The sequence below is a fragment of the Apostichopus japonicus genome, chromosome 14 (genome assembly GCF_037975245.1).
Source record: "Apostichopus japonicus isolate 1M-3 chromosome 14, ASM3797524v1, whole genome shotgun sequence".
Taxonomy (NCBI): Eukaryota; Metazoa; Echinodermata; class Holothuroidea; order Aspidochirotida; family Stichopodidae; genus Apostichopus; species Apostichopus japonicus.
Window position 1 is genome coordinate 25,930,578 of NC_092574.1, and position 17,258 is coordinate 25,947,835.

Consider the following 17,258-nt stretch of genomic DNA (forward strand, 5'->3'; position numbering starts at 1 on the left):
TGCGTGTGTTTGATTACACAATGTGGTATTTTCGTAAGCCCCCATTTCTTCGTAGGCCCTAAAGTGCCTACTCTGCCTATTGGGTAAATTCGTGCCTGCGGTGTGGGGGAAGGGGGGGGTGGTGGGTGGGTTGTATTTGTAGCACCTCTTTAACACATACAATCATGGATGGGTATGCATTTTATTTTGAATTACGTACATAACTATACGAAAATCATACAAAAGGGTTTGAGGGAATGATAAATTTGCCCTTCTTCGTTTCTTAAAACCGATATTTTTGATGTTGAAAATTCCAGATATGTAGTTAAATATCTCAGGAGAATCTTATGATGATGACACTCACCGTAGACTACCCTATACCCCGCCCCACCCACACGCACCACATTCCCCGTCCTGACTTACACACACGCACATATAGGCTATATATTATATATGCACTGTGTAATCTCCTTTTTTTTTGTTCTCCTTCCCTATAGCTGAATTCAATGTTCTAAAGCGGATTGCTGTTATATGAAACACCGAATATGCAATATTTAAACACAAAATAAAAACAAAATGAGAGAAACATGTTTGCAGGGTTGGGTTTTATTTTTATCATTAACAATAAAAATATAAATAAAGATGTATTTGAAGGTTCTAATATTAATTCAAACTTGCAAATAGCGTGCGACCCACTCAGAATGATGACAGAAATGTTCACCTCACACGTTTTACTATTCGTCCCAAGTTTTCTACCTAACTCAATGTGATCACGAGCTGAAGGGCATTTTCCACTCGCAAAGAATACCCCCCCCCCCCAAAAAAAAAAAAAAAAAATAATAATAAATATAAATAAAGTAATCAAAAGTAAAACGATAAATAATACGGAAATGGTCGATTGATGATAAACTATACCGTAAAGAAGGTTATGGATTATTTTAAGTCACTATAAGCGTATCCCGAAATATACACATGTCCGATATAATGCCATTATTGTTACATGGCAAATATATATTTCTTATTTATTGTGAAAATAAAATAAATGTCCCGCTCATTTCCAACTTGTTTAAGTTGATGGCGCTACTGACCGACCGGTATTAGACTGATGATTCTTACTGGAAACATATTCTTTGATAGAGATATACCGTTTTAAGTGGAAACTTCTTTAAAACAAAATTCTTAGGAGAATCCTTGGAAGTCACTTTGCAGAATGGAAGATTTTACCTAGAGCGTTTAGGTACGTACTAAGAGTTGGAGAAGGCTATATATGGTGTTCAGCAAGGCATTTGCATAAAAATGGCATTTTTTTGTGTTAAATTCGACAACGAAGCAATGGGTGTTCTCAGGTTCATCAATTTTATGAATAATCCTCCGTATGTTCTTTATGCAAACTTCGTGTGAGGGTCATAGTGAGATTGGGGATTCAGTGGAGGTGGGGGGTAGGACATGGGATTGGTAACAATATATCAGAGCATAGCAGTGTGTAGTAAGACAGTGTAGTACCTTCACAGCGTACTAAACTAGCATATGTGTCTTATGTTTGGTGACATAAGACACAGTGCTTCTAGCAAAGAACGATTGTAGAAGCAATGGATTCGTATCATTCAACCTCGGGGTCTCAACCATCAAGAATGACTATGCCCACTTTCCCTTCCCGACCTACAAATTCCCTCCCTAACCCCTTCCCTTCCTTTTCCCTCTCGTTCTCTCAACCTCTCTCCACCCATCTCCCATCAACCCCCCCCCCCCTTCCCTCTCTCTCAGCAACAACCCTGTCCTTCCACACTCTTATGCTCTTTTCTTCTATTTGTCTTCTCACAATTTTCACCCGTTTGCCAAATCTCCTTGTTACATCCTGCTGTAGAGTTTCAGTCTCCAGCACCTCTGTCATCTCATGTAACCCTTTCATCTGCTGCTTCCTTTCATCTCACTGTCCTCTTTCTCTGTGTATATTTTACCCTCTTCATTAGTCAATGTTCCAATAATTTACGTGTCTGTCCATCTGTCTATTTTACTTGTGTCCTCTGGTTTCGTTTCATTCCGCCTTTGATATAAACTTTTATATATTTACCAACAATATTTTTGTTTTTTACAGCTGCAGTATGTACAGCTCCCCCCCCCCCTCCTCCTCCACCCCTCTCCACCACTCTCTCTCCACCTCTTTCTCTCTTCAATTTTCTAGTTTATTTGACTTTCAGTTATTCGACCTTTCAGTTTAAGTCTACTGGTCTTCGACGTCGAGATATTGTCGCTAATAAGCAGTCTAGAAATTCGAAGATAGTTATAACGCTAGCGCCACCTAATAGGCCCATGTATGCCCCTATGTCACCTGAAATTTAAAGAACAGAAAATCAGTCACTTTATGACGATAATGTATAGAAATGAGTATTTAAATATGAATGCAGATGAACACATGAGTACAAGTTAATGCGTGGGTGGTACAACTCTGAATACCAGAGAGTCAAAGTGTGAGCGTAAATTCTACAGTGTGTATGTGAGCAAAAATGAATATGGTGAGTAGCCTACAAACATGTAAGAACCCGTGGGAGTGCATGAGTGAGTACAAAAAAATCAGTGTGTCAAAGTGTGAGAATGAGTACAATTGTGTGCATGTGATTAGAGGTGAGTATGTAGGTACCCATGAGTATGTGAGAGTATTCTCGAGGATGTGAATAAATGTATGAAGTAAAGTGAGTACCAAAGAGTCTATGAACAACATATTATGTGAGAATGAGTACAAGTATGAGAATGAGTACAATTGTGTATATTTGATTAGAGTACTCATGAGTATGTGAGAGTATTCTTGAGGATGTGAATAAATGTATGAAGTAAAGTGAGTACCAAAGAGTCTATATGAACAACATATTATGTGAGTAAAAATTGAATTGATGAGTATACAATATATATATATAAGTGCGTGAGTGATTGAGAGAGCACAAATCAGTATAAATGAAATTATGAGTACAGATGAGTTTATGAGTACAACACAATTGTTAAATATACATGGAAGATCTGATTCATTCCTTTCGTATTTACAGTAACCAAAAATGTATATGATGAGAAGCTAGAATTTGTGCATATCATTTTGATTATTTGACCAATGAGTAAAAGCTGTTTTCTCCTCTTTAAATATGTTTGCCACAACCCCTCCCGGCCTACACCTCTCCCCTCTCCAGCTCCCTCCCCACACCCCATCCCTTCTCCCACACTTCGTACCGCTATTAGGCTGTTTTTGCTCTTGCATTTAATTTCTGTATGTGCAGTACTGCCTTACGTGTTTCGTGAATCATTGTTAAAATGAAGCTTCGAATTACTTTTAAAAACAGAATAATAACTGTCATATTATTGACTTACTTTGAAGTGCAAGGAAATCATAACTAGGTACTTGTAGAATCTGCTGATATCCGAGAATGTCGAAAAATATATTCACCTCCAGATAATTCGATCTAACATATATATAACAAAAGAAAAGACAAAGAATATTACAATGACCTATGATTTTACTCAATTCTTTTTTTACCGAAAAATCAAGACTCGAAAATTGAAGAAAGTTTGACCATAATCACTAAATTTCACAGTGTCATGATGTAAGTCTTATGTTATGTATCTATAAATGTATTATATTGTATTGTCTTCCACCATGACAAAGCACAATACAGGGGGGGGGGGGTGTCATTTAAGAAGTTGACACAAAGCACTCAATCTAAATTAAAGGTTTCATTTTCAAAAATCAATTTTGTTTGTCAGGAAATTGCCTTTTAAAACACAGAGAGCAGATCTGAGATTTCAATTCCATCGATTTTGTATTTTGTTTGTTTCTTGTCGTCATTCTTGGTTGTGAAATTCATTCATGCAGCGATTCAAAACGTGTAATATATATCAGCATTGTCATGTGACTTTAGTATAGGAGATCGACTGTTTGCACGCGTTTATCAGGATCAACGCAAAAATATTAAACAGTTAAAGACGCTGGACTTACAAGTTTAAGAAATGTGAAATTCGCTATATAATTAGAACATACCTATTTTCCCCCGTTCATTAGTAACATGGTAGTTAGTGCACATAAAAATATACCAATTACAAATGATGTTAGCTCTTTTGAATAAATAAAGATTTAAAGTTAAAACCGCAAAGTTGACAGTGGTATACAAACAAATGTAGCTCAATGATGGATAACCTTGTTGTAGCAAGTAGGTCTCAGCCTATAGGCTAGTTTACGAAGTATCTATAATTAATACAATATGATTTACTCTGTCGGTCCATTGTCTTACACTCATATAACACACTGACTGAATTACTATACTCCCTGTACCGTTTCCTCTCCACTGTTACCATATATGTTTTTACAGAGAGACGGTTGTTTGGGGGGGGGGTGAGGGGGTGAGGGGGGCCTAGTGTTTAGCATAAAGAGGGCCTAATTAAGTGGGAATACACTGAGAAGTCAACAGTGTCTGTCTGAACCGAGAAAATGACGTCATGATCAAAGTTGCTTTAAAGCGAATTCCGTATATTTAGAAAGTGTATGTTATGACCAAAAAAAGAGGAAGGACAGAAGAAAGTAAAACAAAAACTATACAAATTCGCAATAAACACAGAAATATATATACGTTCACTTATCATGCTTTTGTTTCATACAAACATACCGCTTAATTTGCCTGACGCCATCCAAGAAGAATTTAAAAAAAAATGAACCGTATATAAGGAACGCCGTATGTGAAACAATATACTTCTAGTTGTACGGCTGTCACAACAAAGTTATTGTTTTGTGATTACCGTTGTTCGAGTGCTCTGATCTGTGATTAAAAATTAATCCTTCGCGCCCACCCCCCGCCCCCCAATAAACCCACCCCTTACCCGTTCATCTTTAACAAAATTGCAAAATATTCTGAGATTTGACGTACATGACTGAGACTGCTTACCGTATAAACTCTTTCGTGTGATTATAATATTTGGATACTTCCTCCGTTTCAAAGTCTGAAGGCCAGAGAGCTAACGATATCTTGATGTCATAGGATTCATGCATACAAGACACTGGACAATCGCACTGAATATTCAAAACGCTAAAAGAATCTGCCAAAGAGAAAAATAAACACAGACCAGTGTATCAATGTCTGAATGTAAATAGAGTATATTCAAGAGCGTCTGTTTGGCAGAGGTCCGCGTAAAGCGATACAGCTGCCATGTACGATAAAGCAATGTGCGATCTTATACAGTTAATTCTTGATTTAATTTGTTCGCAATGACGTCATATACTGTCCGGTGAACAACCTCCAATCTTTACCTATTTGACTTACTGACGGCCTCCTTTATATAAACCACTCATTCTTGGCTGTGTTTCAAGAAATTAATACTTTTCAGTACTAAATTCATATGAAAATGATGCGTTATATTATCTTGTCTATATATAGTCAAATGCAGGTATCTTTCTAAACCATGATGTATAAACACACATCGAAAGCTTGATTTGCTGGCTCGCATACGGATATGACCATAATAAACAAGTTTGGGGGCGACATTTTGTTTTGAATATAATGGAAGCATTAAATATGTAATATGGTGTCACAAATGCTATAGAATATGTCTCAAGTTTATGAATTGCAATCTAAGTTTGGGGGAAAATAATCAGACTAGAGTTGATATAAAGTTAACAACCAAGGAATTGACAATTTTTATTTTCATTTCAAATTTTTATTTGTCATCATATTTGCTTTCAACATTTTCTTGCAAAACTCGTTTGATAGTCAGTGAAAGTGATTTTGTATGTAATACTTTGAAATTTATTAGTAACATGGAATGACAGACAATCAACGAATAATTCAAAAACCAAATGACTTGAACTGTTTGCTATTGTTTTAGAGGTTCTTATTCCCCTTTGGTCTCGATTAAGTAGGATTATACAATTATAACGAGTTATGTTGTTTGTTTTTACATTTTACAATCGTGTAAATGGAAGGCTGTGATATGAACTCATTTTAATCTATATAGAACATAATAACAGCGATTTCAATGTTAAAAACAAAACAGCACATTTCTCTCTAGCACTGAGAGTTTACTAACATCTTTCTTGGCACAAACAGCATATTTCTTGTCAAGTATTAACTGCTTAGACAAACAACACCCATTCGCATAGATGAGAATTGAGCGAGCAGAAGAAGGTAACTATTAAGCGCAATATTACTTTTTGAAAATTTATTCAGCCGGGACATTTCTTTAATTGAAATGATTAATTTGTATAAACAGTTACTTACCTTGCGCTGGTAGAACACACTGTACAATTTGCCTGGGACTGCATAGAGGTACAGGACCTAGTAGTGGAAAGATAATTTTGTCTTGGAAAAGAATCCATACAGAGAAACGGTGTTAGTAAAGCTGTTTCAAAATACACAATGATGATGATGATGATGACGATGATGATGATGATGACGATGATGATGATGATGGTGATGATGATGACGATGATGATGATGGTGATGATGATGATCATGATGATGATGATGACGATGGTGATCATGATGGTGATGGTGGTGATGATGATGGTGATGATGATGATGATGGTGGTGATGTTGATGGTGATCATGATGATGATGATGACGATGGTGATCATGATGGTGATGGTGGTGATGACGATGGTAATGATGGTGGTGATGTTGATGGTGATCATCATGATGATGATGATGATGATGATGGTGATGATGGTAATTGTGACGACGACGACGATGATGATGACGATGGTGATGATGATGATGGTGATGATGGTGGTGACGATGGCGATTATTGTGGTGATGCTGATGATGGCGATTAATATAGTGATGGTGATGATAATGATGATGATGTAAGGTTGTGCTAATAGTGCCTTTATGTTTCTTGCGTGGGGTTTAAAAAATGGGGAGGGGCTTGTGCAGCCCTCTACACCCGCGCCTTACATCTGGCCTGATGACATTCGCATACCACATAAAGTGAACCACTTCCTGGTAGAATCGAGGGTAAGTCAATTAAAATTAGTTACATTTATTCATCAAATTCTCGATTTAGGAGGGATATGGAGATGGGATCAAATTGGTTTTTTTTTTTAAATATTTTTCTATAGTGTTTCATTGTCTGACATTGTAATCTCCCGTTAAGCATTTTTTCTAGTTATTTTATTTTTATTATAATTTTACATGGATACGTTAGAGTGGTGCAACCTGAAGAGTGAAATACATCTTTAACAATTCATAATTTCGTAGTGCTTTTTTTCTTTCTTGCAATAATAATTACTATATATTCCGATTTGTGCGCGTGATCTTCTTTGAGTCACGGTCACGAGGGTGCACTAAGCTGTATGAACATACCCACCCAACTGCCAGCAACCAGACAGCTAATTCTTTTCCAATCAATTTTAACCTAATCTGTCATTTTTCAATGATCTGATATTCGAACAATCTCGCTTGTTTTGACAGTACAGTAAGTAATACTCTAATAAAAGATTTAAGAAGAAGAAAGTGGACAATTTCCGAGAGTTGTAAAAAAAGTTCCTTTTTGCCATTCCAACTGAAGCAATATGAAGTCATTCTTTGCATACATTTGTTGGTAAGTGTAGTCTCACATTCTATTTAATCTTGTATATGTACCTTTAAGTTCGTAGCTCTATTGTATGTGTAGTAAGAAGGAATGCAGTTTGTGGATCAGTTAAGTGCCTTTTGTTACAGCTCTGCTTCGGACTATTGTTAGGTTAATCAGGTTGTATTGTTAGTGTCCTACCTTAAAGTAATCTTGTTTTCTGTTACTGTAGCCTACTGTTCTGTTACTGTACTGTACTGTGCTGTACTGTACTGTTCTGTTACTGTACAGTTTATCCTCAGTCTCTGTTATACTCTTGTAGAGAGAACAAGTTGTGTGCAGCAACAGGCTGTAACGTAGGCGTAGGAGCCCAATTTGATTTGGGGGGGGGGGGGCTGTAACGACTTGCCCGAAAAATATAAACAACATTTTTTTGCGCGCACCGCGCGTTCAACATCTTAATGTACATATCATATATATGCATGCATCGGTTATTACATCGCATGCCAATTACATACAATCAATTGTCGTGTTATTAGCCTTCCATATTAGTTATCATTTTGGGGGAAGTAATAATACTGATAATAATAATATAAATTTAACCATTGAAAAACCCATTGCAATTTAGTTTTCTTCAAAAGAAATTCTTAGCATATTGCCAGAATTTTCACAAAAAATTTGGTTGGGGGCTGCAGCCCCCAGCCCCACCTCCTAAGTCCCCGCCTCCTACGCCTATTGGCTGTAATATTCTCATCTGTCTCATGCGTATTCTCTAGCTAACTCTTAACAGCATTTACATAAACGAGACGGTAATGAGAAACTGAGACAGCAACAGGAATTTAAGAATCGTTGGGGAGGGGTGAGAGAGCGAGGGGTGGGGGCGGATGGTGAATGGAGGTCACATAGAATGCTATCGGTTAGCGCAAACGGGTTGTTTTTGGACAGTTGTGCGAATAAACTTGTGGCGATCTTAATTTTTACTAAAAACTTAATACTTAAAAAGCAAATTACCTGGGTACTTATAATAGCGACAACCACAAAATTCTGTTACAATCTTAGCCTCACATTCGAACCAACAAGCTTCCGTAGAATAGTTAAGAGAGTACTGGAGTTTGGCGTCGGAACAGTTAGACTTGTATGGTGTTGGCAAACTTTTGCTCTGCAATGAAAAAAAAATGAAAAAGGAAGAGATGTTTTCCTTTTAATTATCATTTTCATAACTTGATAGTTTTCTTCAACACATAACGTTGCGTTACTTGTCGACCGTTGACCGAATTACTATTTTTTGACGTGTTGTCATGCAAGCTATGTGCATCGCACACGTGGGGCAGTGACCCAGTAAAACTTACACAGTGATAAAAGGCAAAGCAAATAAGAGACAAAGAATAATATAGCACAAGATAAATATCAATTAGAGGTTGTTGAGTTCTAGAAACAGATGAGTCTTCAGAGTTGATTTGAGGGTCTCAGGGGAAGGAGAGAGCTCGATGGATTGAAGTTGTTAAGTTTGTAAACTGTTGCCGCCTTTAGCTTTATTTCAATATCTATATATATATATATATATTTATATATAAATATATATATATATATATATATATTATACATTTATATATATATATATATATATATATATTTATATATATATATAAACTTAAAAGAAAGACGTTGGGACCTGTAATAATAGATAACATTAATATGCATATATCGGTAACCGAAGAACACAGTACAAATGACAAACAAAGACAGCTGGGTCACACCACTGGAATGTTCATGCCTTCTGTGGTTTGTCCTTTATATCCATCTTCTTGTCAACATATGTTAAGCTATAATATTTCTAAGTGTAATGCTTGATGAACGACATGTATTGTGACGTTAGAGAAATACCTAATTGTTATGTTTGTTATAGAAGACACTCTCCTGATGAAGGCACCACAGCGATGAAAGAAAGCGAAAGAAAAAAGGATGATAGTTCATTGACGGAAAAAGTTCAATGTGATGAAGGTGAGTACAGGTATATAAAGACGGGTGTTCCTATATCAGCTCTGCATCGAATTACGAGAATATGATGGAAACTGAAGGAGGCACCCACCTGAGAGAAACACAGCTGGAAGTAAGTTCTCTTTCAATATGAGGCTAACCAACTCGAAATCAGTTTTGATTCCTTAAGCCGGATCTCGAAAGAGATACATATTTAATTTGTTTTTATTATAACATGACCTGGATCTGGCGCAGATCCAGTGCTATGCACCCTCTTTTCAACAGGAAACACACACAGAGACACAAAAAGGGTTATATAAGCACATCCATGCATGTGGACCTATTTATAAACCTTACAATTTATAACCTAAATATGCCACAGAATATATATTTTTTCCGGCTACAATTGTAGGACCAGTCTTAGCCACCCTCCCCTCCCCCTCCCACCCCCTCCTTACATGGTAGAAGGTTTCAAAGACCGCAAGGCCACACCCCTCATTTTACTTAAAATCCTGAGTCCGCCTCCGATGACATCATAATATTTGATATTAATCTTCAAAATAAAAACACAGGTCATATTTTTAATTAATTACTAAGTTATCTCACACCGTACACAATCAACATGTCATCGAAACGAAAGTGAAAATAGCCTCAAAACAAAGAAGTCTTGGATACTGAGTGGTCACACTTTATTATGGTCCATTTCATGAACGTTCTTGGTATGCAAGGAGAACCCAGCTCCGCGTATACCCACTCCCATGTACTCTCCTGCCCTCTCCACTCCTATTAACTTGTACCCACTTCCATTACCCCTTCCCGTTAGCGAGTGAATTCATGGGGTACACGTCAAAGGTAGTAATTGTACAATAGGTAAACGAAACGGCTGTAATGTGAGACAAATAATAACATAGCATGAATAAGGATGTAACAAATAATATGTAAACCGTTGCCCTATATACTTACAATGACATCACTAATTCTAAAGGAGGTCTCGAAACCCGGAGAAAATGAAACGCCGAGTTGGTCCACGAGAGGGAATTCCCCTTGTGGGTGCACGAATAACTGGAACGTAGAACGTGAAATATGTGTAAGAATCATTTAATGAATTAAATCTTTGCTGTATTCATGACCCTCTCCCCTCCCCTTCCACCCCATTTGGCCCATTAAACTTTCAGTGAGTTTGTATTGGTCAAAAGTTTCCATAAGTATATAGATATTTGACGATGATTTCATATCGAATGTGGTTCTGGTTATAAAATGTAATTGTGGTTAGTAACAGCACAATCAAGTAATGCGAAATTACCGTTAAAAAGACACTAGATAAAATATAAGTTGTTGACCAAATAAAGGTAGCTGTTTATTGAAACATGTGATACATGATTGCGATTAATTTCTAATTTCTAATTTTTTTTACAATGAAAGCGGTTAGCTGGCTGTGCTTGCCACACCATTTCGAAGGTCACGAAAAGCAGTGCATAATGCCTTTATTTCGTCATTAATTTGTTATCACTTTGTTATAATTATGGATTCCTAATATTTTACAACTTTCTGCATCAGGAGATATACTTTAAATCGACCAATAAGTTGAGAGAAAGCAAAAAGGCGCTTTTTCTACTTCTCTAAAATTACTTTACTTTCGAAATAAGTTCCTACAACAATCAATAAATATCCTTATGACTATTACCACCTTTCCCAACACTCTCCCCGTCCCCTCCCCTCCCCTTGCCTTACCTTAAATCCAGCCGCAGTGTAGTATCCCCAATAATACTCATCCTGTTCTGCCGATAACCTAAGCCGCAATCCCTGGGAAGCTCCCGCCTGACTAACCGTCAGCCTTCTCCCAGAATCCCTATCTCCGTTGAAAGTGAAACAAATCTATGTTGAAAAATAAAATAATTAATACGAGCATCTCGGTTTCGAACAAGAATTAATCAACTGAGCCGCTATAGTGTAGCTAATATTCTTCTTGATATATACAAGGGTAGTATATATCGTGCCACTTCAACCCCCCCCCCCCCCGTAGCCTCGACTGGGAGCCGAAAGCCCCGGTTTTTCGGGGGCTCCCGTTTTTTGGGGAGCCTTCGCCACCTTGTACAGGGAGTCTCCCGTTTTTGGGGAGCCGTTTCGGGGACTCACGTTTTTTTGTGATTACGATATAATATGATGTCATCGTTATGTTGGGAATATCCCTCTGGAAGCCGCAGGTATCCGTTTTTTTCGGGGCCGTCTCCTGTTTCGGGCTGTTTCGGAAGCCTTCGTTTTAGCTTGTAAGAGTTATAAAGAGTTATATATATATAAATATATATATTACTCTAAAGCCCGGGTCACATCTGCGCGATTCAACACGCGATTCAACTCGCAATACAATTGAAGGTTGAATCGCGTAATCAACTTGTTGCGCAATAAAAGTTGCGCCGTCGATTTGGGTTGATTTGCAATAGAGCAATGTCCTAATCAGCGCAACTTCTCAGAAGCAACTTTTCTGATGCGCGTGATTTTAGTTGCGAGTTGAATCGCGTGTTGAATCGCGCGGATGTGACCCGGGCTTTAGTAAATATATATATTATATAATTATATAAATATGTATATTACTCTTACATATATATAACTATTACTTTATATATAGCGATCATCGCTCAACGCGTGAAACTCCGAGTTACAGTATTCCACTAGTCTCAACATATTCCGCTCTGTCCCCCGGACATATATCACTCTGCGCCAAGATAGACGCCAACCAACCAACTCTAAATATATATATATATATATATATATATATATATATATATATATATATATATATATATATATAACATAACGATGACATATATCATCTAGTCGCGTTACAACTCGTTTTGCTTCAATCTCTTTCATCTTGACTTACATTGGCACCGATGCACGGTATCTTCTTTACATCTAACACTCCATACGATAAGCGTTTTAGTTTAGTGCCGCTTGACAGTTACGTAAGTTATTTGGGACAGTTCACGAAGGAAAGTACATTCTGGATATTAATTAGTGCATTGGCAGTTCTTGCAACTATTGCTGGTTTGGTACTATATGCGACTTATGTTAGAAACGGTATAGCGCTAGGATGATATAGCGTGTACGTGTATATACATTCCCCTCTGCAGTATGTTAAACGCATGTTAAACGCATTTGATGTTAAACGCATTGGTAGGTCTTGCAACTATTGCTGGTTTGGTAACAAATTATGGCTTCTCTTTATTAATTTGGTGGAGGCTTCAGGGGATAATTTATTCCCAAAACGGGAGACTCCCAGTACAAGGTGACGAAGGCTCCCGAAAAATATATAAAAATATTTAATAAAAATAAATGAATAAACTGGAGCCAGTACAATGTGGCGAAGGCTGCCCAAAAAAAAACGGGAGCCCCCCCCCCCCAAACGGGAGCATTCGGCCCCAGTAGAGGCTCCCATGCAGGGGAGAGGGTTACGTGGCACGATATGTACTACTGCAGCTGCAACTCCCATCAACATCCATCTAAGATTGAATATTTTACAAGTCTTTTCTATATATAGTGTTTTATTTATGAGTAAACATTATCTAATTATGCACATTGGTGATGTAAAGGGAGTGACTGCCTTATTTTCTGTTATGTTATCCATTTGTTTTCACAACCTTCGTTTAAAAGACACTGCCCACAGATTCGTGGCCTAGGGCGAATTTTTGAAATATTTTATTGTCTTCTTTGAAAATAAGAACATCACATTATGACATTATTCATATGATATATGTGGGTTTGTATAGTTAGGGGTTAACTTGTGAAGGGCTAAATAAGACATGTTGATACTCAACACTCTACGTCATAGTTTGCACATATTTAAATGAGTTTCCCAGATTGATCAAAACTTCAAATGTGTATCTCTTGGAAACGAAAAGATCTTTTCAAAAGCTTTAACAGATTTTGAATAAGATTATCACACACAACAAAATGTATTGCATATGGGGCAAATTGGCTATAGGCGTCCGTAGTACTTTAATCTGTTAAATAAAGATATTGATGAAGGTGAAATGATAAAGCTCGCGAAATCTCGATTAAAGACCTTCATCAAATGTTGCTTTCTAAAGGTCTTTAAATTCCAGACATGCAAGTTTCAGTTCATTTGACTTATGAAGCATGGCGCCTTCTAATGTGCATTTGGATAATTGAAAATACTTAAAGATCAGACACTGTGTATAGGCAGAATCAAAGATAGTCAAAACCAATCAAATTGTCTCGCTTGGATACTTATAATATAGGGCTTTTTTGTGTGTGTTATGTCTTTGTTTGTTTAGAAAGAGCAAGGACAATTAATGGATAAAAAACCAGTGTCCTTAAAGGCATTGAAGACTCGCCCCAAACAGCATGCCGCCATCTTTATAAAGTTAACTTTCTGTTGCTTGCAAGTGACATTTTGTTCGTGTCGCTACAAAATGCAGACAGTAATGAAACGTGATACCTTGTTATCTTTAGCCGGACCTGAGATGTCCATTGCTGTATCGTTTGTACACTGACTGTGGGAATTGACCGCAGCTGTATGTACTGACTGTACACTAGTGTCTATAATTACCGACGGTAGCAAGCTGTGTGTGTATTTTCTGGGAACGATGGTGGTGTCTAACACTTCTATTACACCTCATTCGAAGTTAGGTCAGATTACCGGCATTAGACGTTTCTTTTTGCGCGAGTCTTCACACCCTTTAATATCCAGCCTATACTGATGGTTTTATCAGTTAAAAACTGGTAAAGGTGAGTACCCGTTAATCAGTTAAAACTGATCTGTGTTATAATTTCTTAACATATGTTACATTTATGGGCAGTTGCTACTGAGGACTTACAAACAGAAAATACGTAGCACACAATCATATACGTGATTGACTGAATTAACCAGACTACTACTCTAAAGGTTTTCACCAACAATTTCGTCCACAGTGGATGACACTTTACTGCCAAACGCTTTAAATCTGCAATTCGAACCATCTTTACAATATACTTACTTTTCAAACCTATATTTGTTTAGACTCCTAACCAGTCATTAGTTGAAATAGTCTTGTTAAGACCTAGTATGAACAGCCTAGTGTACCTTTCTTTTTCACAAAGCTATTTTCCTGTATCTATTTGCTGTACTGCCTAGAGAAAGCCCCCCTGCAACGCTTCGATTGATACTAGGAACAGATCATAGGGAATGTATAATACAATGTGCCAGCACATTCATGATAGGCAGAAACTGACTCTGAAGCAGGTATATAGTTTGCACGCGAGCAAAAGAGTGTTATAAATGACTTTGCCAAGACTATGGTTGAAACAGCCCTTGAATAATGAATTCGTCTGTTAGTAGTTTTTTTTTCACAGTAGTATCTGGTGACTAGTCTAACATATGTTACTGTGTTGTAACACACTTCAGTTTATACTGATTAACGGTTGTCTCTTATTCACAGTACAAACTGATCAAGCCATGTACATTGAGTACACAGTAGCATCTGCTGACATGTATAACATGTGTTACAGTGTTATAACACACTTCAGTTTATACTGATTAACGGTTGTCTCTTATTCACAGTACAAACTGATCAAGCCATGTACATTGAGTACACAGTAGCATCTGCTGACATGTATAACATGTGTTACAGTGTTATAACACACTTCAGTTTATACTGATTAACGGTTGTCTCTTATTCACAGTACAAACTGATCAAGCCATGTACATTGAGTACACAGTAGCATCTGCTGACATGTATAACATGTGTTACAGTGTTATAACACACTTCAGTTTATACTGATTAACGGTTGTCTCTTATTCACAGTACAAACTGATCAAGCCATGTACATTGAGTACACAGTAGCAGCTGCTGACATGTATAACATGTGTTACAGTGTTATAACACACTTCAGTTTATACTGATTAACGGTTGTCTCTTATTCACAGTACAAACTGACCAAGCCATGTACATTGGGTGTAAGATCACGTGTAAGATCCATTGTATGTTCTATCGACTAAGGACCAATATCCAGCAAAATATATCATATCAATCACTATTTAGACATTTTGCTTTGTTTGTTTTCGTTTTGACTTTCCCCCTTTATTTTGTTTGTCTATTTCTCTGACGCGGGATTGGCACTCAGAAGAGACAGCACGCTGTATATATATCCTGTAACCTTCCGGGAACACACACTATAGTTTCATTCGCTACAATCCAGAAAACAGACAAGAAACGAGAGGAATTTGTAGTTACTCGTCTGCCTTTGATTGAATAATTTACGGATTCTACTTATGACGGTTATATCATAACCTATCATTTGTACAGACTATGACACCTCCACTTAGAACTGTGTTAAGTACCCCTCACAATGCCCTCCCGACCCCCCCCCCCTCCCCTTTCATCAGAATAGAGGAAATTCCGGGTTGAATTGTGTACCAGTTTCTTACTAATCTTGAGAATGTCAGATCGATTATTTTCCTGAGAATCGTGACAATTTTAGTTTGCATTTTATGGATAAACTATAAATCGGAATTGATCGTCAAATGTCGACATCTTTATAGAATTATAGTTAACAGAGAAATGGGGGTCGGTATACTCCACCCCCTTATCGACTGCATAAACAAAATGAAAAGAAGTTCTTAGCACATGTACCATTGCACGTCTACAATTCTATAGAAATATTCTTTGTGAGGAGGCTCGGACCGTCCCAACCCTACATGGGAGTCGACCACAACGACAACAGGGCCATATCCCTCCCCTTTAAAATCATGGATCCTTTACCCCTGTTTACAGAAGAATTATTATCAGCACAGGCGTTTTCTTCATGAAAGGCGGTGGGCGGGGTGGGGCGTGTTTTTTTTTTCTTCCTCGATAGACGTAACTATTTGATACCAACCCCGAAATCAGTGATAGTAGTAGTAAAGTTCTGGGGTCCACATGCTTCTCCTCTGTTCCATGTACAAGACAGTAACATATCCTCTAGTTGATGACCTGATGTGACGGCCACCTCGGTCATATTCCAATGATTATCATTGTACAGAGAATCATGGTAGTCCCAGTCAATATCAACGCCTTGCTTGACGACGAGAGCCAGTAGAATCTACAGAGAACGAGCAAGAAGAGAAGCAGAAGACACTGAATTGGTCAAAGAAGGTACATATAATTAAAAAATACATATGAACAACATTTGAACATTTGAAAGTACAAATACGACACAATGATAGGATACAACAGTTATATATGGAGTGGAGTGTTAGCTCAGTGGTTTACACCGGTGCCTTTCAATCATAAGGTCCCCGGTTCGAGTCACTCCCAGATTAATGTATGTCGTCCAGTTACAGAGTTGTTGACAATTGACAATTCATAATCATGGACGTTAAATATGAATGTGAGAGACTGACTTCGGTCAGCTTGCGGCCTTGATAAGCCAATTAGGCTTCTTCGCGAGTTCCTGCTTGCAGGAGGATCTAATATACATACATATATAACCTAAACTATATAACTAAATATAGTAAATAAGTAATACTTAAAAGGTCTTCGCTAAACATATATAAACATCACATTTAGCATTTCAAAAAGGGAACTAAATATACTAGTAATACGTTAATAATTTCGAGGGATATCTCGGTACTAAGTTGAGAAAGTTTGTGCTAACGTATAGGCTAAGATGATTAACTTTGGAGACATACACAACCATCATATTTCGCAAGGTAACATAGAGTTTTGTAAAGAACAACTCCCCGCAAACATCTTCGCCTGGGAAATGTCCTATAGTTTGCAAGT

The 17,258-nt window shown here is 37.4% G+C and overlaps 1 protein-coding gene across 3 annotated transcripts in view; it reads right to left on the bottom strand.

Annotated features, from left to right (window-relative positions):
• Positions 1 to 566: 566 nt before the first annotated feature.
• LOC139979856 (acid-sensing ion channel 1C-like) overlaps positions 567 to 17,258 on the bottom strand; it is a 28,267-nt gene continuing 11,575 nt past the window's right edge. For 2 of the 3 annotated variants that reach the window (XM_071991012.1, XM_071991011.1), the window contains exons 4-11: positions 16,372 to 16,575; positions 11,227 to 11,370; positions 10,459 to 10,557; positions 8,530 to 8,677; positions 6,228 to 6,308; positions 4,899 to 5,049; positions 3,334 to 3,425; positions 567 to 2,308 (exon numbers count right to left, since the gene is read on the bottom strand). In XM_071991012.1, coding sequence (XP_071847113.1) covers positions 2,190 to 2,308; positions 3,334 to 3,425; positions 4,899 to 5,049; positions 6,228 to 6,308; positions 8,530 to 8,677; positions 10,459 to 10,557; positions 11,227 to 11,370; positions 16,372 to 16,575 — 1,038 coding nt within the window. In that variant the 3' untranslated portion in view covers positions 567 to 2,189. The remainder of the gene's footprint in view (positions 2,309 to 3,333; positions 3,426 to 4,898; positions 5,050 to 6,227; positions 6,309 to 8,529; positions 8,678 to 10,458; positions 10,558 to 11,226; positions 11,371 to 16,371; positions 16,576 to 17,258) is intronic. The other variant, XM_071991013.1, reaches the window with a different exon arrangement.